This window comes from Gallinula chloropus, assembly GCF_964237585.1.
Source record: "Gallinula chloropus genome assembly, chromosome: 5".
Classification (NCBI taxonomy): Eukaryota; Metazoa; Chordata; class Aves; order Gruiformes; family Rallidae; genus Gallinula; species Gallinula chloropus.
In genome coordinates, this window is record NC_140090.1 from 50458267 (window position 1) to 50484378 (window position 26112).

At 47.6% G+C, this 26112-nt stretch overlaps 1 protein-coding gene across 1 annotated transcript; it reads right to left on the reverse strand.

The window, feature by feature from the left end:
- Positions 1-16: 16 nt before the first annotated feature.
- Positions 17-26099, reverse strand: CHUK (component of inhibitor of nuclear factor kappa B kinase complex; the record flags this gene model as incomplete). The annotated part of the gene is made up of 21 exons (XM_084264465.1): positions 17-439; positions 1746-1845; positions 3307-3443; positions 4236-4383; positions 5207-5303; positions 6024-6073; positions 8152-8261; positions 11228-11289; positions 12276-12427; positions 13596-13719; positions 14525-14627; positions 14850-15044; positions 16062-16197; positions 18415-18522; positions 20183-20307; positions 20937-21026; positions 22036-22124; positions 22692-22761; positions 24221-24335; positions 25732-25826; positions 25929-26099. 21 exons carry the CDS (start codon positions 26097-26099, stop codon positions 413-415), a joined length of 2304 nt encoding a protein of 767 aa, XP_084120591.1. The 3' UTR covers positions 17-412.
- Positions 26100-26112: the final 13 nt, after the last annotated feature.

Sequence of the window (26112 nt, forward strand, 5' to 3'; positions counted from 1 at the left end):
GCCGAGGCCCAGCGAGCGCTTCTCCACAGCATTTATTGCGTTTGATCCAGTTTAAAATATATATATATATATATGTATAATCTATACATTCATATTACACACGCGAGCGGTGGCGGCGAGCGGCGGGAGGGCCGGGGGCAGCCCGCGACCTGCCCAAGTGCCCCGCCCCCGCAGGAGCCCCGGGCCGGGGGCTGCAGGGAGGGCCGGGGACCGCCACCCGCTGGGCGGTACCGCCGCTTGTTCGTACGGCTGCTGCAGGTCCCCGCCGCCGCAGCCAGCTCCGCTAAGGGTCACAAAACACAAGGCAACTGACGGACCCGTCCCTCGTCCGTATCCAACGCAGCACAGGCCGCCCAGCCGCCCCTCCGCCCGCAAGCACTGGTGCGGAGTGCAGCGGCATTAGCAACTCGGGCTACTTCAGCCAGCTCCAATCAAAACTCTGAAAAAAAGAAGCAAGGATACAGGTGAAGGGTAGGACACAGCTGCTGCATGCGCATTTCCAAGGCAGCGACTCCAGGCCTCTCTTCCCAGAGAAGCGTGTTGATCTAGCACACGGAAAGCGACCTTTTGAAGCCCCATTCTTAGCGCAGTGCTCAGGCAGGGCCAACTCTGTACCTGCTCTGGAAGTTGCCTTTCGGGTCTGCACAAACCTACCACCTATCCTAGTGCTGTACTGGGGGACTGAGCAGTAGTGCAAGAAAGGAAATAAAAGAGAAAGGGAGGCTCAGAGTCAAATGGATGAAAGAACAGAGAAAATGCTCTTGTAACAATTCATTTTACTCTCTCTTCCCCCCCAGTTGGACAAATCCTGCTTTTTGATACTTAACTTCTGTCCCCCAAAGGGAAGGAAAAGGGTAAAGAAACTAAACCCCAGGAAACACCAGCCACTGATCTGCAGTGTGATCACACAGCAATGGGTAATCCCTCTGGGCTAAGACATGCCAGAGACATCTGCTGCAGCTGAGAATGAGATACAGGAGCGGACAGAGACACCTAATTATAACTAAGCAGCCAGCCATACGGCTTCATGCTCAGCTGCAGCCACAGCAAGGAGAAAAGTCAGGAAAGATAACTGTATTACACAACCCGATACCAACCCTGCCAGAACTAAACAATGGTAACCAAAGCATTCATCAACTCATGGATGAAGACCAGGGTATGCATAATTAAGTCTGTTTTCCCCACTAATTACTATGCCTTAATCAGTAGCTACTTTCACTTCCCCACTGATATTGCTCAATCCCTTGCGTGTCATCTGCAGCTCCCACTGATGAGGTTTCATTTCACCATCCCAAACAACTTGGTAACTCCCAGAAACTCTCAAGTTTGCTGTTTACTATCCTTCTTAAATGTAAAAACATTAAAATGTTTAAGAATTTTAGGATCTCTATCTCATCAACCACCTCCATTTCCCCAACTCTCTGTTCCTTGGCATTTCAGTAGTTACAACCAGTAAACAGCTTCTACTTTTTTATCCCACGAAGAATGGAAATTATCCCTAAGGAGACCTTTACGAACCCGCAGTAAATTTGTGAGGCTCTCACGCTAACAGAAGCTGTACTGACTCTTCCCCATTATAAACAGGTCAGTCTATGTACCTAAATGCCCTTTTCTCATTATTATAGTTATATAATACAGCCTCAAAAAACTGGCTGAGAGACTACTTAAGGCGTTATCCGCTTCCACAGAGGACCCTGCCATAGCTCTTGATCCATCTCCAAGGACCTGATGTTTAACAGACTTACCGCCATGCTGTTGCTCTGCTCCTGTCTTGCCTCCTGCAAAATACTGCTAAAGAGTTCGAGGTAATTCAGATTCTCTTCTATCAACTGGGTAAAGCTTTCCCTGCAGGGAAGAGAAGGCATAAGATGACAAAGATTTAAAACACAAAGTACCGCCAACGTCAAAAGGCTCTGCACCAGGGAGTAAAAAACCCAAACCAACACAATGAAAAAACCCACAAACAACAGGAGTTCTTTGCCACCAGAGGAGATACCATACAGGGCACAAAACCATGCCTTGAGGTGGCACCCTACAGATCCCCACCCTGGAAGCATGGATTTGTTCTACATCCCTATAAAGGAACTGCACAGACTGCACTGAAATTCAGCCTTCACAGCACCTAAGCAGCGAGCTCAGTCCGTGGGGCCTGAAATCACTGTCCACTCCCCCCTCCCTGTAAGGTTTACATCTCTCTAACTCTTCTTACAGCACCTCATACAGCGAGCTCAGGGTTCAGTGAGGAGCTCTGAGAAAATCCAGAGGCTCAGGAAAACACCTTTTAAAGGGTGATCATCGCAGATTACTCAGACAAAAACCCCCAGCAGCAGCACATAGAAGAACAAATTTTTCAGGGTTTCAGAAAAATCAGCTGGCTCGCAGGAAAAGCCTGCTTAGACAATGTGTATCTCCAGAACCTACGTGTTTCCCTGCCCACACAGAGAGACAGCGAAGTGGTTTGACGTAGACATTCACAACCCACAGACCCAGTGATGCTGCCAACTCGAGGACCAAGCGGTCTTTGAGGGGCACCTCCCCTTCTGTTACACTGACTGGAAGTAAAATTACTATTGAAGCAAACAGAGAAAACCCTGCAGCTCCTGACAACTTACTCAGCTAGGGTTCGATGCCTTTAATGACCAAATCCAAGCCCAACAAAGAGTCAACCGACATGCAAGAAGCAAACAGCACAGTGTTTTTAGCTGAGGTATGTAGCACAGGACCAGACAGAGCAGGTTTCTGGATAAAGAGTTCAACTTAATTCTTGATTTTAGAGCTTTCAGAACATACGAACTACTGAAATGTTCTTTTTTTGGAAGGATAAAAAACCCCAATCCCCCAGATACTGAACCAGATGGACTGCTTCATACTGACTCCAACTTCAGACCTCCGTTTGAATTAACATTTTTTTAAGAATCACTGAAGTTGTCAGAAGCATTAAGTACAGTCTGGTTTATGCAGGACTTGCACCAGAACTTTGGCATGAAAAGAAACCATGATTTGGTTTAAAATCTCACTGTGGCATTTTGCCGCTCTGATGGCCAGAGTTACTACAAGTTACTACCAGAGGTAAGTTACTAGAACTTGGGTGTTGAACAATGCTGCCTTCAGAGACAGCCTAGAAAGCCAAGACTCTCCCTGCCCAGACATCCAAAACCACAGCATGGGACGTGGTGAAGACATGTCCCTTGGGCCCTCTCAGTGCTGAAGACTCCAGCGGCCAAGAACAGGATTCGAGTTGCGTGCATAAAAATAACAGCTATGCTCAATTCTCTGCCACAGCTTCCTTCCTCAATAGCCCCTTACCCATCTTCAGGAGTGGCCATTGATGACAGAGGGTATGGAACGTTCCCTGAGGAGCTCTGTGGAAGCCACGTGGATGGCGCGGTTGAGGCTGTCCCTTCCAGGCTGGAGCTCACCAGTGATCGAGAGGAGCTCTGAGTCTAGAAAAAAGAAACTCATCTGCTGTGACAGGCAAAGGAAGAACTTACAATAATTCTGTACACAAGACCTGCAATTAAACATCAGGACTGTCTGTAACATATACACACGATCCCCATGGCTGGGAACTCAGCTGACACAGCCCTCCACAGATCCACAAAGAGCCAGCACCAAATGCCTCCGCATGCTGCATGTCTTCTGCAGTGAAGAATTAAGAGGCAGTGCCACATCCTAAACTGTGAGCCAGGCACAGCAGCGGTTCTCCTAATAGGGGAGAGAAATAGGCTTCCTGCGCTGCTCTCAAACATAGGCATGTGGAGATCAGGAGATTGTTTCAGTGGTATAGTCACTACAACTGATGCAGAAAAAGCAGCTGCTTTTTAAAGACAGCTTCAGCTAGGCAGGAAAGCACACATTTTGCTTTTGCAGTGCTAAAAATCACAGGAGGTTTAATACCTGTCCCAGTGTATGCCCTCCAAGAGCAGGCAACACCAGATGTTCAGGGAAGGCAAGAGCAAGGTGCATGGCATGTCCACCACACTCCAGCTACCAGCAATTCGCAGTTTGATAGCTTACTGGGTCTGAGGACTCCTCGATAGGGCTGCTTCTCCATTAATTTCTCTACCCTCTTTCTAAACCTGCATCAGCTTTTAGCACCTCAAACTTCCCTTGCCTACAGTCAAATCAACTGTGTGTGGAAGTCGTCCCTTTTTGGTCCCTTCAGAGTTTCATTTGATGTCTCGTGGCTCTGGCACTGGAAGGAAGAGCAAACATATAGTCCAAAAACTACTTACGCAAGCGATTTTCAGCAGATGCCAAATCTCCCTTTGTCTTTTGCCCTGCATTTGCATCACTGAGTTGTCAGCCTCCTTGATGTTATTTAGAGCCACTTCAATCTTTGGAAGCAAGTCAATAATCTTCTGCTTACAGCCCAAGAGCTTGCTATGATAAAACAAACACACACAAAGTTACTTTCCAGCCTGTGTGGCAATACCAAAATCCTCACCTTGTGATGGAAGGAAACCCCTGTGAAAACACCCCTTCCTCTCTGCACCACGCTGTGACAGCTGCAGGTACAACACCTGCAAGACTGGACTGACCCCGTGACTTCTCCAAAGTCCAGTTAAGACTCAAAGAGCAGGTGGATGCTACTGTCAATTCCCACAATGTAAGTTACAATCTGAAATGCAGAAATTGATCCTGATGACACAGCAACTCAACCACAGTACGTTATTAATCTCCCCTGGTCTGTGTTGGTCTCTGCGGGCTGACCATACCATCCCTAATGACTTTCTTTGTGGGATCTACTAAGATAAGCCACTCATGAAAACGAAACCGTATGACACTTTCCTGACTACTGAGATCAGCATAATGACTTGTCTTCAGAGCTACTTGAAGGTTCAGTGAATTTATGAAGAAATCATTCTGGTATCTTCTTAACTGTTAAGAATATTTTCTTTTTCCCCTTAAGATTTTAATCCCAACCTAAACACTGGCAGAGTTTGTCTCATTTTAAAGTGAACTCTTGGATGCTAGCAGTACATTTTCCTCTCCTTCCCTGTTAGCTAGAACACATTCGCTTTATGGTTTAAAAAGTGTGGATGCAAAGGAGCAGAATTTATATTGATATGAGAAACATATATCCGTGGATGGAGCTTTTGGACTCTGATCTCCAGAGTTTTCTCTTTCCTTTCCCGCTACAAATGCACTGTTTGGCAGGGTCTTCTAGGTTTGGTTGGGGTTTTTTTCCCGTTTGTTTTTTTACCTGAGATGGCCAAAGAGCTCCTTGAGAACTCGGTCTTGGCTCTGTACTGTCTGCACGATGATCTTCACCATGTCCGTGCTGTCACTGTAGGCATGATCTGGAAGGGCCATCAATCACCATATTAGTAAAATGCTCTTCAACAAGAAGCCAAGTTTGTGTCCTTGGCTCTGGACACAAATGCTCGGAGTCAAGGAAAGATCTGACTTAATGAGCGCAGCCAAACAAACTGAAACTTCTTTAAAGCCTCTCACAATCTTTCACTAGGCACAGCTTTGCCTTAATGTCTCTTCTATCTGCAGCAACTTAAGTGATTCCAGCTACTCTTGCCTTCTAGCTACTGGCTTCAGTGAGAGCCACAGGTGGTTGCCAAACACACATGTAAGCCAATCTTTCTGCTCACCAGCTACTACGTTTAGAACATAATAATCCTCAAACATGGGGGTCCATCCAGTATAATCAAGAGAGAGGAGGAAAGGGAGAAAAGAAGATGGAAAGAAATGGTCTTTGGGTTGGAGGAAGAACAGACCTTCCCATGTTGGCTGGGAGTAAAGCAATAGTACTTGAGGCAGGGAAAAAAGGTAGAGACTGCCAGAAGGCAGACACACATTCAGGGCAGATGCTCCAAGACCGAAAACCAGAAGACAAACCCATAGCTGAGAAAGAGGACTACAGAATTTGGACAGGCTCAGCAAAGAGTATCTCAAAGGTATGCACTTGGGTCTGTTTAATATAATCATTTCCCTTCTTCTAAGCAGTGTTTCCCGAGTTAAGAAAAATGACTCATGGTATATGAGTGTGAAACTATGTCCGTCCATACCTGGAGGTCTTGTTTTTAATTGCTTGTATAGATCTATAGCTCTCTGTTCCCTTTAAAGAGAAGGGGGGAAAAAAAAAAGGAGAGATTCACACACCATACACGTATCAACAGGCAGTTGACTCAAGAAGAAAAGCATTGCAATTAAGTTACACCCTGCTGAACCTCATACATCAGAGCTGCCACCTTCTTCTACTGCTAGTATACTAATACAACGTTTGGAACACAGGGACAGTCTTTCTGTGATGGAAGCCAACTCTTTAGCTAGAATAAATCAACTCTTCCCAAAAAGCTGTATTTGTTTTCCCCTGATTATGCTTTTTCTTCTCAGGGAGGTTATTTTTTATTCAAACTTTCACATGGCTCAGCTGAGTTTTCTTTCCATAGAATCCTTAATTCTGAACTTCATTTTTGTAGCTACAGGTACTTCTGCAGAACTGCCAGAGAGATTCTTGTTTCTGTTCTGCAATTTTTTGCCTAAATGTTCGTCACAGTCTGCAAATGGAGACAGCTGTCAAGAGGAGAACGTTCCTCTTCTTCCCATTAAAGAAACGCTGCTGCTGCAAGTCAGCATTTCTAGCGTGCCAGGCAGTTATCCCTCCCAAAACTCCGACATCAGCCAAGGACAAGGGAAGAGGCGCTCTTCCCTCCTGCTGCACTGGGGAAAAAGGACACGTTAATTATTCAGCAGCACCAGGGAAATCTGAGACATCACCCAGGATCCATGTGTCTCTCGTGGCTTTGTAGCACAAACCTTAAGCTTGTGCCCAAAACCTAAACAGCAGGAGAGTCTGTCTGTTCTCCACTTCACTCATTAAGAGGAGTGGCTTTAGCTAGAATAATCAACAGCTCAGGGCACACTTTAAGCACCCTGCGAACAGCCTACCAATACTTAAAGGGGTCCTACAGGAAAGTGAGAGAGGGGCTGCTCACCAGGGAGTGCAGGGACAAGACAAGGGGCGATGGCTTCAAGCTGGAAGAGGGCAGGGTTAGACCAGACATTAGGAAGAAATTCTTTATTCTGAGGGTGGTGAGACCCTGGCACAGGGTGTCCAGAGAGGCTGTGGAAGCCCCATCCCTGGAGGTGATCAAGGCCAGGTTAAATGGGGCTTTGGACAGCCTGGTCTAGTGGAGGGTGTCCCTGCTTATGGCAGGGGGGCAGAACTAGGTGATCACTAAGGTCCTTTCCAACCCAAACCAGTCTGGGGTTCTGTGATTAGTTTATGCTGCCCTAAATGTGGGCTACTGCTGCAAGAGGTGGTTTCTCCCTTCCACAACTTCCTCCTCCGTGCAGCAGTTCTGCTGCTCCTGTAGCTACACATGGATGAAGAGGGATTCAGCAGATGTAGTTCTGCAGAGAGGGAGGAACATAAAGGAACAGTAGCTATTTGATCCAGCCCTTTTATAACTGTGACTTGTGCTCTCAGCAAGAGCCCAAACTACAGCAATTGCTTCCTACACCTTCTTAAGATCAGCAGACCACTTACCTCTTTCATATTATAACACTTTTTAAAAAAGTAAACAGTCACATTTCTGAATATTCAAGCATTCATTGATTGTTACTTAGGCTTGTTTGAAAAAACATGGAAGATACTCAGTAGGGTTTTACAGCAAACTCATTTTCTTACTCAACACTATACAAAATTCACTCTTCTCCAATGCAAAAAGAAATCCTCTGCATTTTTCAGTTGAGCTCAAGATATCTCTTAGGCCTGCCTTCTTCTTAAGTGAAGTTTCATAGTCAGCGACCCAGAGGTGTCCTGTCCTGTCCTCCCTAGCTGTGTTTTCAATGTTTCCCCAGGTCTGCAGGATAAGTTAGATGAGTCCTGTGACTGAATGTCAAGCTTTCTAGCACAGCTAGATTTCGGGTAGGGTGTTGTCCTCTTCTGCTTTATTCCTCTTGAAGTTTTAACAATCACATGGCAGCATTATGAGGCACATATGGCCACAAGTGGCGGGATCTTCCCTTTTACCAGCAAAATGACCAAAACTACTTTGTGCTCGCAGTTTACAAAAAACAAAGACTGCATTTCAAAAGTGCTGATGGAATCACCAGAGAAAAAACCCAACACCTCAGACACCAAGACCACGTAAAATCAATTTATGTGCAACCAAAGTAATAAGGACTTACAAGCTCTCCATGACCTCTCCCTGGCGCCTTGCATACGGACTCTTCTGAAGCTCTACAATTTCCGTGTGTAGAGCCATAATCTGCTCATCCAGATGTCCAATATCTTCGGCCTAACAGGGAAATGCAGGTACAATCCAATCAAAGGAGGAAAGCATTAAAGTAGTCAAATATCCCCACTATCCATGCAGACTTCAGGAGTAAAAAATACTCTGCCACTCAGTGAGTTTACTGCTGTTACCTTCTCAGTGTATGGCATCACCTGGGTTCCAATCTCTGACGGCCACTCTGGGTGAGGAAACGAGCTTTTTCATACACCGCCTCTCTCAGACACACACAACACACTCTCCAGCTCCACAGCACATTCCAGCAGCAAAGATTTTTATTCTCCTACCATTACAGTACAGACAGAGGGTGTTCTCACATTTTTCCCTCCCTCACGCATTTTGGTCAGACATTTCTCCAGTATTTCACATTATCTTCCCCCTCTGCTCTGCCCTGGTGAGACCTCACCTGGAATATTGTGTGTGGTGCTGGGCTCTCCAGGTCAGGAAGGACAGGGAGCTACTGGAGAAGGGACAACAAAGGGCCATGGAGATGCTGAAGGGACTAGAACATCTCTCTGACAAGGAGAGGCTGAGGGACTCAGGATATTTTAGACTGATGGGGGATCTTATCAATGCCCGGGGACAGGACAAGAGGTGATGGGCACAAGCTGGACTAGAGGAAGTTCCACCTAACCCTGAGGAGAAACTTCTTTCCTGGGAGGGTGGCAGAGCCCCCAGCCAGGCTGCCCAGAGAGGTTGGGGAGTTTGCATCTCTGGAGACATTCAGATCCTGTGATCCTGGATGCTGCCCTATGCAGCCTGCTGGAGGGGCTCCTGCTCTGGCAGGGGTTGGACTGGATGATCTCCAGAGGTCCTTGCCAACCCCAACCAGTCTGTGATTCCTCAAAGCTATCTCGAAGATACCAATCTTATGCCAAGTCCCCACAGGAAGCTAGGCAAGGCAGACAACAACAACATTTCTGAGCACAGCATGTGGTGCCAGACACACACTGGAGATTCCCCACTGCGATTAAGAAAGCACTGGTCATCATAATAGCTCTTAACACTACAGAGTGTGGGCACTGATCTGCTTTCCCGAGGAAGTGTTTGAGATATTTCAGCTTTTCCTTTCTGACCCAGGGCTGTAGGACCTGAAAACTGAACGTTGTCCACAAGATAGCCCTTGCAGAAGAACTTGGTATAATGGTATATGAATGGGATATGACCCCTTGACCAGAAAGGGACATCTGCAGGTCTTGCAGGTACAGAATAAAGAAAGAAACAGTAGCAAGAAGCCACATACTCAAAGGAGAATCAGATTGTGAGAAAAACATGAAGTAATGCCATTTCTTTTGATAACAGGATTTATCTGGAGCACTCTGACTCACCACACAGGATAACCACATCTCTTGAGTTCACAGAAATTAAACTGTCCACCAGACAGACTGAGATAACACTGTAAACCATTTTCCTTTCCTGATAAACAGACACAGTGCAACTATACATGTGGACTGTACAGGCTGGAGACACAACATAATTCTGATGGTTTGCAAGGTATTTGTTGAGGTTCCTTGTTTTCTGGCAACATGCAGTGACAGCTTTGAGCTGCTCTGCTAAAAACGATCTCCCTTTTATCTTTCTTGCTTCCTAACGGGGAGCAACAAAAGCCCCAAATTGAATGACCTAAACCCAGGGGAATCCAGATGGGACTCCAGATTCCCCTCTCTCTACCCTATGAGCAAGCAGCATCAAGGCTCCAGGAACCTCCTGACTTTGATGAAGACAGTAACGCATCCCAGAGCCTGAACTGCACAGTGTATTCCTTCATAGGGAGGAAAAATAGGCAATGTCATTTATTGTTTGTGTTTCTACTGGTGTCTGGGATTTTTCTGTATTAATGACTGTGCTCTGTACCTGTGTCAGTGCCAACATCAACACTCCCTGCCAGGAAAGCAGAAATGCGAGACATCAGCCCAGCAAGCCACGCGACAGTCCTGGCGAGCAGAACATGCCGTGTTCCTGGCACTCCTGCTACCAGCTACTATCACAGATTAAAAAAACAAACTGTTTTGAGATATTTTAAAGACCTCTACTCTGACACATGCATTACAACTGTGGTGCTTTCTCCTTGCTTTCCTTCTGAATGCTCCCCCCAGAAAGCCCTCCCTCTCCCAAGCTTTACTCAGAACATCTGGTAGAAAAAGAAGAAATCTTTTTTCACAATAAACTACAATCATCCTAATTCTATCCCTAGTTTTCACAGCTGGAAGCTTATTCCTCCCCTATAAAGGTCTGGACAGAACTCTAGGGACAATTCTTCTCTGTCATAAAAGGCCTCTCTCTGTCCCTCATCATTTTCAGCAGAGGTAATGTTAAAATGCTTTTTTACAGAAGACAGAGATCCGAATTCTAAGCAGTAAATACATTTCAAGAAGCCTTTCTTAGAATTAGTTCTCTCTGCGAAACAGAAAACCATTATGTCAGCTCAACTACTCATAAACCACAAGTGAAAACATCTGTTAACTATCTGTTAACTACTCAGAGTAAGAACTGGCTCTAGTTCTAAATGTCTTAAGGATGACTTCTATTAAGAGCAGGTTTCTGGTACTCTGCAAGCCAATATGCAAATTAATGTTGGTACTCCTCAACAAAGTAAAGCAATTTTGAAATCACTGCACAGTAAGCAGTTGGTATTATTTTCAGCTTTTCCTTTGGGAATTTTTGTGTGCAGTAACTTCAACCATCAAGATTCCCTGTCTGCAGCAACACCTTGTGTTTCTGGCAGTAACTAACACGTCCCTATAGTCTCCCTCCCTACAGCGACAACTGAGTCTAGCGACTTTTGTCTTGGTTTTGTTCAAATCACTAGATTCAAACAACCTGACAACTGGGGACTGTTTGTCACCTGCAATGATGATTTTGATCCCACAGCAGGCAGGATAGGAAAGGCACTGAAGGGACAGAGCAGCAGCACACACGACAGTAAGTTCCCGTCACGATCCCCTTCACAGAGGTTCTTTACTAGCCCCTACCTGTGCACATTGAGATGCCTTCTCTTCCATCTCCTTCCAGGCTTTGAGCATCTTTTCTGAAGCTTAAGAGAAGAGAGGAGGTATAGACACAGAAATAAAGCATCAAACTCTACGTACATGAGTTGAATTTGAACACAGAGAGCATGCCACTGGGTCTCCAAGTGGGAGTCATGACCCAGAGATCAGAGCCACAGCAAAGCTGCAAATTAAGACCTCCGTGCTCGACCCCAACTCACACACAAACCCTTCAGTAGGATTTCACTGTTTGCTATCACCATGCTACAATGAATTTGAGTATATAAGCCTCACCATTAAGCTCAACAACTGCCACTTTTGATTAAACACAGACTGTCCAAATCTAGTCTGCCAAGTAAAGTCCATTTTCCATCATTCTCCTTTGGCCCAGTCCTAATTTTTGAGTCAAGTTTCAGTTTTTAGCTGTATATCCAAACAACACAAGTCTTTCTGTCCAAATCGTTTCTGTGACATTAAAACCACAAATAAGTGCTTTTTCACCTCACCTCTCATCCTGACTCACGCCATCCCCTGATACCAAGCATAGTGCTCCCTCCGTGCTGCTCACAATAGCGTTCCTACAGTCACCATGCCAGTGGGTCTGTTGTGGGCAGTTAGTGGCCCTTCTGCTGTACATTAAGTGTAGCCCTCCACTGTATGCTCAGTGACAATTCCAAATGAGTCAGATTTCGAATAAACAAACAGCCAAACAAAATCATACACACCTGCATCACCGCTACCATTAATACTCCAACATTCTTAGCTTGGTGGTCTCAATGGGGAACAGCTGCCCACCAGGTTTGCTGTCACTGAAGGTGTCTAAAAGCATTTCAGTTTTTATTCCCCTTTGTTTCTACCCAACTCTCCCTGCACCTGGCCCAGCAAAAACCTACCCATCAAGATGCTGAAAAACCCAACAGCAGCTCCTGCACTCATCTTCTTTTAAACTGTTTCTTACCCCCGGTCCACGATAGTCAGCCTGAGCTTATAAAGGATCAGACAAGACAGCCAGACAAGTATTACAGATACATACATATCCCATAAGCCATCTGGTCACTGTATCGCTCCAGGTCGAGGCGAATGCTCTGGTGAAAGAATTCCAGTTTGGCTTTCAGCTGCTGAGATGCTGACACCATGTTGTTTTTCATTTTGATCAGGTTGGCGTTATACCGCAGAAGACTGAGCCTAACAAATGCAACAGCAGCACGTGTTAGCTGAAAAGCAGGTCTGGGCTGATGTGGCCAGTGCTGTCAAACTACCTCAAGGAAAGACACTGCTAACCACACATTTTCTTGGAACATGGGAGTCTCTGTATCACATCTTCAGAAGCTGCAGGTCAGTGGAGAGCAAGAGAAAGCCCTTCCTCCTTTCCCAGTTTTTTTCTGTCAAGCAGAGCAGAGCATTCCTTAGCGTTTCCAACATCTGGCCATGTGTGTGGCCCTAGTGAATGCTGGCCCCTTTGGTACCACTCCAGATCTCTAACAGTGCCCATTCTGTGATTCAATCACAGGACACAACCTGACAAATATAACTAACAGCTCCAGTTCTGCTGCTTGGGAAACACTATCCTGGGCTGCATTAGGAGGAGTGTTACCAGCAGGTCAAGGGAGAGGATCTTCCCCACTTAGTGTGGGTGGAAGCACACCTGGGCCAGCTCTGGGCTCCCCAGTATACCAGAGCCACAGGCATATTGCAGAAAGCCGCTGAAAGGCTGCAAAGATGATTAAGGGCCTGGAGCATCTCTCCTGTGAGGAAAGGCTGACAGCTGGGACTTCTCAGCCTGAAGAAGAGAAGGCTGAGTGATCAAAACATACCAATACCCAAAGGGAGGACAGAGCCAGGTTCCTCTCAGTGGTGCCCAGCACCAGGACCAGAGGACATGGGCACAAACTGTAACACGGGAGGGTCTCCCTCTGAACAGCAGGAAACTGTGAGGGTGACTTGAGCGCTGGCACACTTTGCCCAGAGAATCTGTGGAGTCTCCTTCCTTGGAGACATTTCAAAGCCATTCTGACATGGTCCTGGGTAACCAGGTCTAGGTGACCCTGCTTGAGCAGTGGGGTTCGCCCAGATGACCTCAAGAGGTCTCCACCAATCTCAGCCATCCCATGTGTTGGAGACTACATTCAAACTCCAAGCTCCTTCAGCTATTAGCAATGTCAGGCACTACACAGAAAAATTCCTGGAGTGGAATAAGCTCCTGGTGCAGATATGTTTTATAACATATAAATACATTACAGCAGAGGGATGGAAAATGTCGTATAACCTAAACTCACCAGGAATTACATTTCCATGCAAACAGCCTCTGCATTTGCCCAATACTGAATCTTCTGAATGAGGAGTAATAACTTACATGGCAGCTCTCTGGCCCTGGAAAAGCCTGCTGTAATCTTCTTTTAGCCCAATCACATAGTGAACTGCTTCTGCCCATACCTTGCGCAGCTGAGGAATTGGCAGTTGGATTTTACTATCCTGTACTGAATGCAAGAAAAAAATAGATAAATAATTGTACATAAATGAAAGGATGACGCTAGAAAAAGAGCTTCACTGCTTACAATATTCCTAATTTCCACTTCAGGTACCCAAACTAAAGGATCAAGACACAAGATCTGCTCAATTTTTATGTTATGATGCCTAAGTGCATATAAGCTTTTTGTGTTACAGCTCCCCAGGTATTAGACATTAGGAAAAGTTCTTCACCGAAAGCGTGATCAGGCACTGGAACAGGCTGCCCAGGGAGGGGGTTGAGTCACTGACACTGGATGTATGGTACAAGAACGTCTGAACTTACCCTGCCCTCTTTCAGCTTGAAGCTATTGTCCCTTGTCCTATCCCTGCAATCCTTGGCGAACAGGCCCTCTCCCATGATCCTGTAGGATCCCTTTATAGGTCACTATAAGATCTCCCTGGAACCTTCTCTTCTCCAGACTGAACAAGCCCAACTATTTCAGCCTGTCTTTGTAGGAGAGGTGCTCCAGCCCCCCGATCATATTCGCTGCCCTATAGATGCTGTTCAGCATACAGAATTCAATTCTTAAATTAATTCCCAAGTTTCTCTGTAAAGAGAGTTCCCAAAGGGGCAGGCGATGAATTCTCCAAACTGTCAGATCTACGAAATACAGAGATACAGCAACTCTGTTGGGCTGCCCCACGTTCTGAAACAGTCCTCTCGACATGAGAGTGCCCTTCAGGGCACGGCACAGACACCCGTAGTGCCAGCCTCCTTCCACGCAGCGTGAGCAGTGGTGCTTTCAGTTCCCAGCTGCCCCCCGGCACACTTACCGATGTAATTCACACAGTCAGACAGGCTCCGAGAAGCAAAGGGGCCGTCATAGACAGTTTTGCCTTTATCAAACAGATAGACCATGTAGCTGTCCCAGCCTCTCTGGTGAGAAAAGAGAACGTGAACAAGAGAGATCCCAAACAGCTCCTACTAACTCAGAGGGTCCTGGTTATATCAGAACAGAAATAACACTGGACCATGCAACTTGTTACATGCACAAAGCAAACTGTCCCCAGTGGGGAAAGATTAAGGTGATTTAAGTTCCTTAAGATTGTAAATTCCCTGAGAATGTGAAAGGCATTAAACAAACAAAATCGTTCTTACTACGCCATCGATAACACACTGGGAAGCAGGCTTCCGAGGGTCCAGGCAAATCCCTGTTTCCAACAGCAGTTCCTGATTGCCAGTACTTATTCCAGTTTCAAACTCAATGCGATTTTGAAGGGAATGCAGGCTTTCCTCAGGATGCAAGAGAAATGAAACAATCTTGGCAGAAGTCATGTTAAGGATGTGTACTATCTGTAAGAAGAGCACAAGTTGATTACAAGTCACTGGCTACCAAAAGACAAAGGAAGCAAAGCCCTGGGAAGGAGTATGTAGCAAGTAACACATTACACTGAGAGCATTAATGACTACAGTAACAGAGTTCAGCAGTAAAGCCCCACAGAATAAATCTCAAAGCCCAGACCTGTTAACTTTCAACTTAATGCCAGAGAAAACAGCAATCAAACGCACTAAGAGCCTTCAGAAGCCATGCTGCCTTTCAGGGACATCTACGGAACTGGGAGAAGCTAGCATAAAGGCCACCCCAAGCCTCACCTCCAATGCTGGCCAGTACTGCTCCAGAGAAAGTCCTATTTACTTTAATCCCTCCATACAAAAGAGCTGTCGCACATCAGTGCTCATCTTCTCACCACTCTCATGGCCCTCTCTCTGGATGTAGTAAAACTATAGACTGTAGGACCCAAACCACACCACGATATACAGATTTTGACAAGTCTGAACACAATACTTTATGTTCAGACTTTAATTCCCTTGGAATCCTTCCAGATCAGCCAAAACCATCCTCTGGCTTCTACACAAGCTTGCCTCAGCCAGTTCCACTCCCTCAAAACTCCAATAATTATTTGAAGGGAAGAATCAGGAGCATGTAATCTCTGTTTTACTACAGGTAGTACAGGGACCGTGAGGTCACAGGATCAGCAGTGGAGTTCAGGAAAACGGTTATTAGCAAATACTAAAGCATTGTTTGGTCTTGCTGAGTCCTTTCTGACATAACAGACAGCAATACAGGTCCATTCCTCTCCTACAAGTTCAAAGCCAGAGATTAATATTGCTGAGGATATTTTCCTTTCATATATGTACTGGAGACATTGTGTGCATATATGTATATATATAGATAATCTCCACTCCCTTCCTGTCACAAACAAAACCATTCCTCACGATCCCACAGCTGGATGACACCAGGACTATAGCTTTGCTCCACCAAATGCGCTTTCTGTCCCTCAAGGTACTTTCAAGTCAGCCCTCACTCACCTTCAAATTCAGTATGTGATCCATTATTTGGAAACACTTTGGACAGTTGGTCTCAGGATCTAAACCTCCACCCCTCTGTTGGGGATCCCAGTTCAGCATCAGTTGCAGCCAGCTCTCCATTGGTTCTACAATTAAACTACAACAGAAGGGCTGTAAGAAAGAGAAGGCAGATACTCTACAACACTCAGACCGCTGAGGAAGGTAGGGTCTCACTGCAGCAGTAAAGTTACAATTCTTTGGTTAGAGACCATACACGTGCAACAACCCCTAAACCTCACTGCAGCCACTCATCCTGACAGCAGAGAAAGCCTGCAAAAGGAGGAAAGCACACATAGAATGAGAATTCCCACCGTGACACCCACCAAACCAGTTTTCAAAGCCACATCTACAGAAAAATCATTCCCCTGCTGCAGAGCTCCCCAGAAGGTTCTCCTCCACGTTTATCCACACGACAAGCACAGAAATGTATTGCCAAGTCTTTAAAGACAGTACGTAGCACACAAAGCCCAAAGCAATGGCACAGAGCTGCTCGTTTCATTCTCAGCTCAGTACTTGTCCTAAAACTCTGCCACTGCCAATGAGCTGCACTGCAGTGCTGGGCACACCTAAGGACACAAGTGCCCACGTAAGTAACAGATGACCAGGATCTGACTCCTGATTTGGTACAGGCCAACTGATTCCCTCTGAAGACCCTCCTGGGGGTCCTTGGTCTGAGCCCTGTGCCAGTGTCATAGCTACAATAGGCTGCTTGGGACTGCATCCCAGTGAGTCTGGGGAGTCCCCACAGGTGGGGACCCCAATTTCCTGGGGCCCTACCCCAGGGATACATCACTAGCACAGGGAAACCTTTTTCCTGTGCCCAGATTTAATTTCCCCTGTTGTCACTTGCACTGTCACCCTTTGTCCTTTCACATGGTCCTTCTCAGAAGAGCCTAGATCCACTGCAAAGCCCCAAAAGATAGAAAACAAAATTACACCTCCCATCACCTTCTCTTGGCTGGACTGAAGAAGCCGTGCTTCACACGGGCCTCTCCTGGCACACCCTGTCCAACAGGCTCTGACCATCTTTGTGGTCTCTGCTGGACTTGCTGCAGTTTTCCCAATGCAAGTATTAGAAACTTCTGCTTTTCTGGAGCAGCTAACTCAAGTATGTGGGTTTTTTCAGTATCATCAGGTTATCGGGCAGATGTTAATGTGGGGGAGGCAGACACAGTGTTTGTGCTGTGAGGTGAGCTGCCACCATCCCACAAACTACAGGGTGAACTGTCATCAGAGCCCTGTTGTAGTTTTGTGTGCCATCAGAGAAGAGAGTGAGAAGATGTGAGAAACTCTGCAGACACCAAGGTCAGTGAAGAACGGTGGGGAGTAGGTGCTCGATTCCTCTGCAGCCCCCATGGAGAAAACCATGGTGGAGCAGGTGTCACTCTGCAGCCCATGGAAGAGGATGGGAAGCAGAGACCTTACAGGCAGCCTGTGGACAGGCCCTATGCTGGAACAGGTGGAGCCATATGGAAGACACTGTGACCTGCATTGGAGCAAGCTCCTGGCAGGACCTGCAGCCTCTGGAGAGAGAGATTGAGACTCACACCAGAGCAGGTTTGCTGAGGAGACTTGTCCTCCCAGGGAGGAGCAGTCTGGGCCTGAGAGACATTCTTTGATTTATGACTCCTCCCCATAGCAGTGACCCATGCTGGGGCAGCTGGTGAAGAGCTGAAGCCCTGTGGGAAAAGACTCATGTTGGAGAAGTTCATGAAGGACTGTCTCCTGTGGGTGGGACCTCACAGTGGGGCAGGGAGGAAGGGTGTGTGGAAAACAACTCATGAGGAACTGACCGAAACCCCCATTCCCCAAGTACCCATCCCTAACCCTAACCCTCCCTGTGCCACAATGCAGGGGAAGAAGGGAGCAAAATCATGACTAAAGTGAAGCCTGTTAAGAATGGAGGGGTATGGGGAGATGCTTTAAGATCTGACCACACTTCTCATCACCGACTCTGGTGTCACTGGGGGTGCAGGGCAGTGCCATAAATGAGAGAGTTTCTTTCCTTTATTCTGTGCTGAGTCTGTTCTGCCCATGACGCTGATTGTGGAATGATCTCTCCCTGTCCTTATCTCCACTCCTGAGCCTCTCAGTATCTATTTTCTCCCCTGTCCAGCTGCAAAGGGGAGCAATAGAGCAGTTTTGATGGGAATCTGGCCCCTAGCCAGGGCCAAATTAAAACAAGCCCAAAACAACGAAAGATGTGGTCCTGGGCTGTTCTTCAACAGCAAACAGTAAAAGAGGGAGGAGCCCTCCTCAGAGCTTTGGATAAAGGAAGAGGAATTCTCACACATAACCACAAGGACACACTTACCCACAAAGGCTGTGAGGCTGGGGCAAGTGGGTACTAAAGCGAACCTCCCCGTTCATCTCTTCTGAAGCAAAGATGTGCTTTGGGTCCTTCTTCTTGATTTTTTCGTGCCTAGAAAATAAAATCCTTTGAGGATACACTGGCAGTGTTACTTTTGTGAAGGGCCAACTGCCTATGGCAGTGGCAAGAACCACTGCAGTCCAGTAGCTTCAGATAACAAGCTCTTCTTTCGGGGCAAAGATGGCACTTCCAAACAATCCACCCAGAACGTCTCCGTGTGGAAGAAGGGAATCCTTGCAATTAAGTCTATCCTGGGAACATCTGTTTCTGCTTGCAAGGAGGTCTGGACAGTACAGAGCAAGATGATGGAATCATAGAACAGTATGGGTTACAAGGGACCCCAAGGATCATAGAGCTCTAACCCCCTTGCCACAGACAGGGACACCAACCTCCAGGCCTGGATCTACACAAGGTTGCCCAGAGCCCCATCCAACCTGGCCCCGAACACCTCCAGGAATCCACTACCTCTCTGGGCAGCCTGTTCCAGCATCTCACCACTCTCTCTGTAAAGAACTTCCACCAATATCCAATTTAAACCTTCCTTCCTTTAGCTTTAATCCATTCCCCCTTGTCCTGCCACTGTGTACCCTTTTATAAAGCTGATTCCCCTCCTGTTTCTCTGCTCCCTTCAGGTACTGGAAGGCTGCAATGAGGTCTCCCCACAGCCTTCTCTTCTCCAGGCTGAACAAGCCCAGCTCCCCCAGCCTTTCTTTGTAGTGGAGGTGCTCCAGCCCTCTAATGATCTTCATGGCCTTTCTCTGAACCCTCTTCAACAGTTCCCCATCTTTCTTGTATTGTGGGCCCCAGATCTGGACACAGGGCTCCAGATGGGGCCTCACAATTGACTGACCGCAGAGCAAGCCTGCACAGCAAATCAGCCTCCTCATTACCGAGAGGTGTAAGATCAGCAAGAGGCATCTGGCAAAACCCCCGCCTGCACCTCGATCTGAGCAAAGCATCCAGTAAGTGCTACAAACCCAGCGTGCTACTGGGTTCAACACCAAGGGAAAAGCATGAGCTCCCTGTTACTTACATGAGGAAATCAAGTCTTCCACATTGAAAAAAAAAAAGAAACAAATATCACACTATTAAAATGATAAAATCCCAAGAAGTAGCAGGTAAAAGGGAAACTACCGCAACATATTAAAATCAGGTTTTGTTAACACATGGTAAATTTTTTTAAGGCAACACATGTGAAACTCAAATTGACAGTTTCTCCTGTCATTAATGTTTCAAAGCTAACAGAAAAGCAAGTTTCACATTTCTTCTTCTGTTGCAGAATCCCCCTTGTGAAAACCAAGTGTATGTACAGTCCCGATAGCACAAGGCAAGAAGTGAAAATATAAAAGCACGCATTTCTGCCCCCCCTTGTAGCCCTCAGAGGGCAAGCAGATACCTTCACACCCAGGTTCAAATCTTTCAACCACCGTTTCTGTAACGGTTACTTACAAACACCATGTTTACTCCACCACACACGCTCTGCGCTGCTGGGTGTTACTGCTGGCAGTAACACAACGGTACATGTCAGAAGCCAACGAAGCTGTCACTGATCCTGTTAAAGTATCAATGGCTTCTGCACAGCTTCGTGGGCCACCAGCCTTCAGCACAGGACAAGGGATTTATTCTGGTTCCTCACACTGTCCCCATGCTGCATGGGGTTCCCTGTCACTCCTACCCCATGGCACCACCGCCTGTGGAACAAGCGTCTTACCAGGTAAAGGGCTGTAGGTTATGTAAGAAAGGTCTAAACCCCGCAATGCATTCGAACACCATCGTTCCAAAGCTCCAGTAATCAACTGTAACCGAGTAGGATTTATTCTCAAAGAGTTCCGGAGCCTAAAAAAGGATCACAAGAGGACATTTTGAAGGTGGTATTTCAGGTCATCGATTTTTCTGCATTTCTAAAGAGACAAGGCTGCCCCCAGCTCTGGAGTGGCATGGGAACCCTGAGGCAGGTTTGCTCAGGCTGCCCCGGGGGTCGGGCCTGGAGTACCCACCCCATGAGTGGATGAGAGGGAGCTGGGCCTGTTGGGTCTGGCCGTGGGGAGGCTGGAGAGGAGGCAGGCTGAGAGCAGTCCCTGGCCGTGGCGCAGGAAGGGATAGAGGGGGTAGCTGGGGCCATACTCATCTTGGAAGGTGACACAATGAGGGGCAACAGCCTCAGATCACCACCTGGGAGGTTCAGTGTTGGGTATGAGGAAACAATCCTTCCCTGGAGAGGGAATACCCTTGGGACAGTATCCCAGGAAGGTGCAAAAGCTCCATTTTTGGAGGTTTCATGGCTTGGCTGGGCCAAACCACCCTGTCCCAGCCTACTGCTGGTGACAGTCCTGCTGCAAGCAGGGAACTGGAGAAGGGGTGTCCATGTTCTGCATGTTCCTTCTCACACAAGCTTCTGTGATGCTACTGGCAAAACCACATCACCTGGATACGTGAAAAATAACAAATAAAAAAATCAGCCTTACCAAATATTGTAATGTTCCAACAAATGAAGTGCATAAACTTCCTTGATCCAGATCCTTTGCATATCCCAGGTCTATTATTTTGTGAACAATCTGCAGACAGTTTAAATAGTTCATCAGCGAGCAAATTCAGGAAAACAAGCAAACAAAAATCCTACCATGCAACCCAAAGTCCATGCAGTGCCATCCACATCATACACTAAAGAAGAGGGAAAGCCAGAACATGAATTCTAGAGAAATTCCATGATAAAGCTTCAACATGTGTTCGACAGCGTTAAGGGTTCCTGTTTCTCCACATAAGCCACCGTTCTTCACCTATCTCAACTCAGACATGACTTTATTTAAAGCAGCCTGGCCAAACACTCTCAAGTTCTTTATCTGGGAACTGAATGTTATTAAAGAGTAAGAGTAGAAGTAAAAAACCAACTTTCCACTATGAAACCCATTAGGCTGACACTCTGAACTAGCTTGGTATCACACATGGGGCGCTAAGCCACAAAGGCTGGGTGATGCAACCCACTAGTATCATTGATACTCTGTTGCAGGCAGGGTTCTTGAATGGAAGCTGAAGTCGTTTGGTTTTAACGCTGAGGATTTAAGAACAAGCAAAGTAAGGTTTCTGGCTTCAAAATTATGTTAAAAAATGAACTGTTCCCAAGGGCATGTAGCACTAGGAGGAGGGGTGATGGTTTTAAACTAGAAAAGGGAAGATTTAGGTTGGCTATTAGAAAAAAAATCCTTCAATATGAGGGTGGTGGATCACCGGCACAGGTAGCCCGGAAAGGTGGAGGCCCCATGCCTGGAGACATTCAAGGTCAGGCTTGGTGGGGCTCTAAGCGACCTCATATAGTGAAAATGCCCCTGCTCACTGCAGGGGGGTTGGATGAGAAGACCTCTAAAGGTCCCTTCCAACCCAACATGTTCTACGAAAGAATTCACATTCTGGATGTGAATCACATTCAACTCTATGTGAATTCACAGTGCAGTTTTCATCCTGGTTCGATGCTGCAAAACTACTTGTTCTTTTTTCTTTCAAGACAAAGCTGCTAACAACTCCCAGAAATGACACAGGAACACCACTGACAGAGGCCACCTGACTTACCTTCCCACCTTCATCCTGAAGAACAATATTTTCAGGCTTTAAATCTCTGTGGATAATTCTGTTTTCATGCAAATACTGGATACCAGACCCTGAAAGGCATGTGTTTTGATTTAACAGAAGATAAACTCATGTTTAAAGATACATCTGATAAAAATCTAACACCCCTGACTTTGGGGCTGGCATAAATTGATTTTAACGCACCATTATTAAGAACTATTGACTCAGATTTAGGCTAGGACTGAACTAGCTCTGATTCGCTGCAGAAATGGAAGTTGCTACAGAGTTCAGACCTCGTGGCGTAACGGTAGGTCACACACCTCCTGCTTGTAAGGCAAGAGAGAAGGCAGCTGACCTAAAACTACTGCCAAACAGCGGCTTATCAAGCTTCTACTAAGCTTCCACCAGCTCCAAAGCACCACACCACCAACCACTCCACAGCTTTTCCAATCCCACTCCACAGACACACCGTTAGTGCAAACTGCTTGTGTCTGTGGTGAGCTGGGACACCAAGTCCTTCCTCTGAAATAGACACCTGAGCTCTTTTAACACCCTGTTCTTCTTAGTCCCCTTTTCAGGATCAGCTCAAAACTTGCAAAAGGCCCTTACACCTAATTAAAAAACAACCCCCTCCACAATTAAAGCACTACACTACATACCAATGTCGCTAAGCAGAGAAAGTATCTGACTCTCCTTAAGTCCACAGCAGTTTTCTGGTTTGTTTAGCAACTACAATAAAGAAAAAGATGTTTAGATCCACAGTGCAATGTTCAACAGACCAGAACAGTATCTTCCATGTCCTGCTGGCATGAGGCAGGAAACGGCACAGCTCAAGTGTAACTCTAGTTTAGTCGGGTAGTTGGCTTTGTGAAATAAAAGCGTGGAGGAAAAAGAGAACATGGATTAAACAAAAATTCATTGCAAAGAGATGGGGCTGAAGATTTGGACTGATAGAGTAGTACCACAAAAGCAGGAAAGCCATCGTGAAGCCAAGAGGCAAGAGATGCAGGCAGGGCCACGAGGCTGCAGGCAATGGGGCTCCTAGAACCTGCTGGTTCCTCATCCGCTGAAGTCTGGCTTGATAGGGTTTGGGAGCACCCCAAATACCTGAAAGCAGGACTGCTGCTTGGAAGAACAACTCCCCAGTGAGGGAAACCAACAGAGTCCCAAAAAAAAGCAAAAGAAATGATAGGCACCTAAAGCCCTTGGCATTCAAGCGCAGGTCGCCGATAAACGGCTGAGAAGGGAAGCCCACAGGTTAGCTCCTGACTTCCACGTGGGCCACAGAGGAGGTCACATTTACAGCAGAGCCCAGCTGGCCCCAAACCACTGCTACTTTCACCTGAACAAGCTGGCTGCGGGCTCTGCAGAGAACGTGGTCAGCTGTGCGCGTTTGCAACATCCAAATGCTATTTTCACATGTACCCACTGCCTTAGGTAGCCAACCTTAAAATTGTCCTTATTGATCTGAGCAGCTCAAAACATCACGCGAGGCTCAGCAAGCTCCCGAGGCGCTGGGTGTCGTGGACAGGCAGGTATCGAGTTGGACACCTGCTTATGCTCCTCTAACCCTGTTTAACACCAGTAACAAAGGCAATGGAAAAACGAGCTTCCCCACCACTTAGACAGGGCACTTTTTAAGCAACCCTTGAGCAACAGGGATTTGCTGCTTCACCCCTGCACAAACAGCTGCTTCTTGAATCCAGCTGTGATGGAAAGGGAGCACGAACTCTGCTGGGTCACGCAGCCACTGCCTGGGAACTACTGAAACATTCCTTGGCTCTCAGGTGTCAGAGCTTTACAGGAAGTCAGTTCCCAGTCGAGCAGGGGTCCCCTTGCTGAGCACGACACAACGCAATCAAATCCAAGTCAGACTCCAAACAGAGACACACTGCAGCAAAGCCAAACATGCTGGGTGTGAGCAGGCTCAGGAAACCACGTCAAAACTAAAGCGTTCCCAGGGAAGGACATGCTGTTTCAGGAAATGCTCTTGGATTGTTTTCTGCCCTCTGGTTTCAAAAGCACAAGCCTCATTTCCCCACACACGTTTCTTTTTCCACTTTACAGTTATTTCCCCGCACCAGAAAACCACCACAAAACACACACAGTTTCACAGACAACCACCGTTACAGAAACAGCAACAACTCGACTTATTTAGCTGTGTATTGCAAAGCAAAGCAGACATTACCTTCCGCAGGTCGCCCCCTGAACAATACTCCATAGCCAGAAGAGGAACGTCGTTAACCAGAAAGTTCATCTCCTCAGGAACTTCACAGGCTTTGACTACATTGGGGTGGTTCAACCTAAGCACGTGGAAAGCTGGATGAAAACTCTTCTTTTGGAAGAACAAGATGACAAATTTGTCAGCCAACCATGTTTTCATGTTTTATGTTTTGGGTACAACTTCAGCTTCCCAGCTGGAACTCTTCAACTGGTGCCTACCGATATCCAAACGCACACTGTACCTTGGGAATACACAACCCAAGGATGAGCAGAACCAACATCTCTAAGTCAAAGTACAGGACTTTGGTGATTGGAATCTGGGCTCAAGCCCCAGAAGTTCTGTCCTTTCCTGGCAAAGCTGTACTTATGTGTCTCTGTTTCTGTCCACAGAGACAGTTTCTCCCTGACCCAAGGGTTTCAGAGGAATCTGCTAACACTCACGTCACTGGGCTAGGGAGGTAGAGCCAGGCAGGAGACGCCAACAGACACTGGGAAATATCTGTTCCTGCAATTAAAGTTCAAGCAACTGCTTCCTAACTGCCTCTAACACACATTACTATTGGGTAAAAGACATGTCCAAAAGACCGTGAAGACAAAATACTTCTGCGTACACTTTCTGGAAGCCACCACAGGAATGGCTGTAGCTGCGTGGCTCGCTACTTGTGTTCAGAAAACAAACACTTGGAAAACGCTGCAAAACAATGCCAAAGCCCTGACTTACCAACTCAGACTGCCTGCAAGTAGTTTCCTCTGATGTTAATGCACACTGTAAGCAGGCAAGGGTATCGAGAAGGTAGGTTAGCTCAGTAAAGCTCTATGCAACAGGGGCACTGCAGGCCTTGGTGAGAACAACTCAGAATGAAACTGAGCAGCGCCCCTGCTCCCACCCGTGGGACAGTGTATTTCACACTCCAGGTTTTCTCTCAAAAGGAAGGAGGAATCCTCAGGATGAGGGATGTAACTGCAGGAGACCCTGACACAGAGAACTACCGCTTCACGTCCACAAAGACAAACCCGGCCAGCTCTGGTTCACAGGTGCACCAGAGCGACCTGCTGGAGAGAGGGGTGGCGGGCTGCACACGGCAGGATGGAGTTTCTCATGAAGAAGCGTTAGGAGACATTATCCTGTGCATGTGAGGCCGTGACAAGGGGAGGAAATAAATAGAGCGACTCCTCGCTCCCTGGTCGCTAAGTCAGAGATGAACGGTGCGGGACAGCGGGATGCTCTGATGCCACCGCACGAAACCCCAACGCCCCGCCCGGTCCGAGGCTGGAGGAGCTGAGGTCTCCTTAGGGGAGGGAGCAACGGGCCCAGGCAGCACAAGAGCGCTGAGGGTCCGCGTGTCGCCGGGTCCCAAACCGAGGTGGCCGCCCGCACGCCGGGCCGGGAGCGCCCGGAGCCGGCCGGCGACGAGCAGCCCCCGCAGCCCGGCTCCCCGCGGCCGGCCCGGGCCGCGCCGCCGGGTCCGCACTCACTTCTTCATGATGTCGATCTCGTGGCACCAGCGGTCCTTGTTCTTGACGCTGAGCTCCAGCCGGCACGACTTGATGGCCACCCGGGCGCCCGAGTCCTGCGGGACACAGCGCCGTCAGCCCCCTCCCCACCGCGCCCCGGCCCGGCCCGGCCCTGCCCGCCGCCAGGCCCGGCCCCGCGCCCCGCCGCGCCGCCCCACCTGGTGCTGGTAGAGGCAGACGTTACCGAAGCCGCCGGTGCCCAGGCGGTCGCGCATCTCCCAGAGCCCGCAGCCGCCCGCCGGCTGCCCCCTCAGCGCCGCCCCGCCGGGGGCCCGTTCCGCGCCGCCTCCGCCACAGCCGCCGGGCCCGGGGGGGGCGCCCCGCTCCATCGCAGCCACTCGG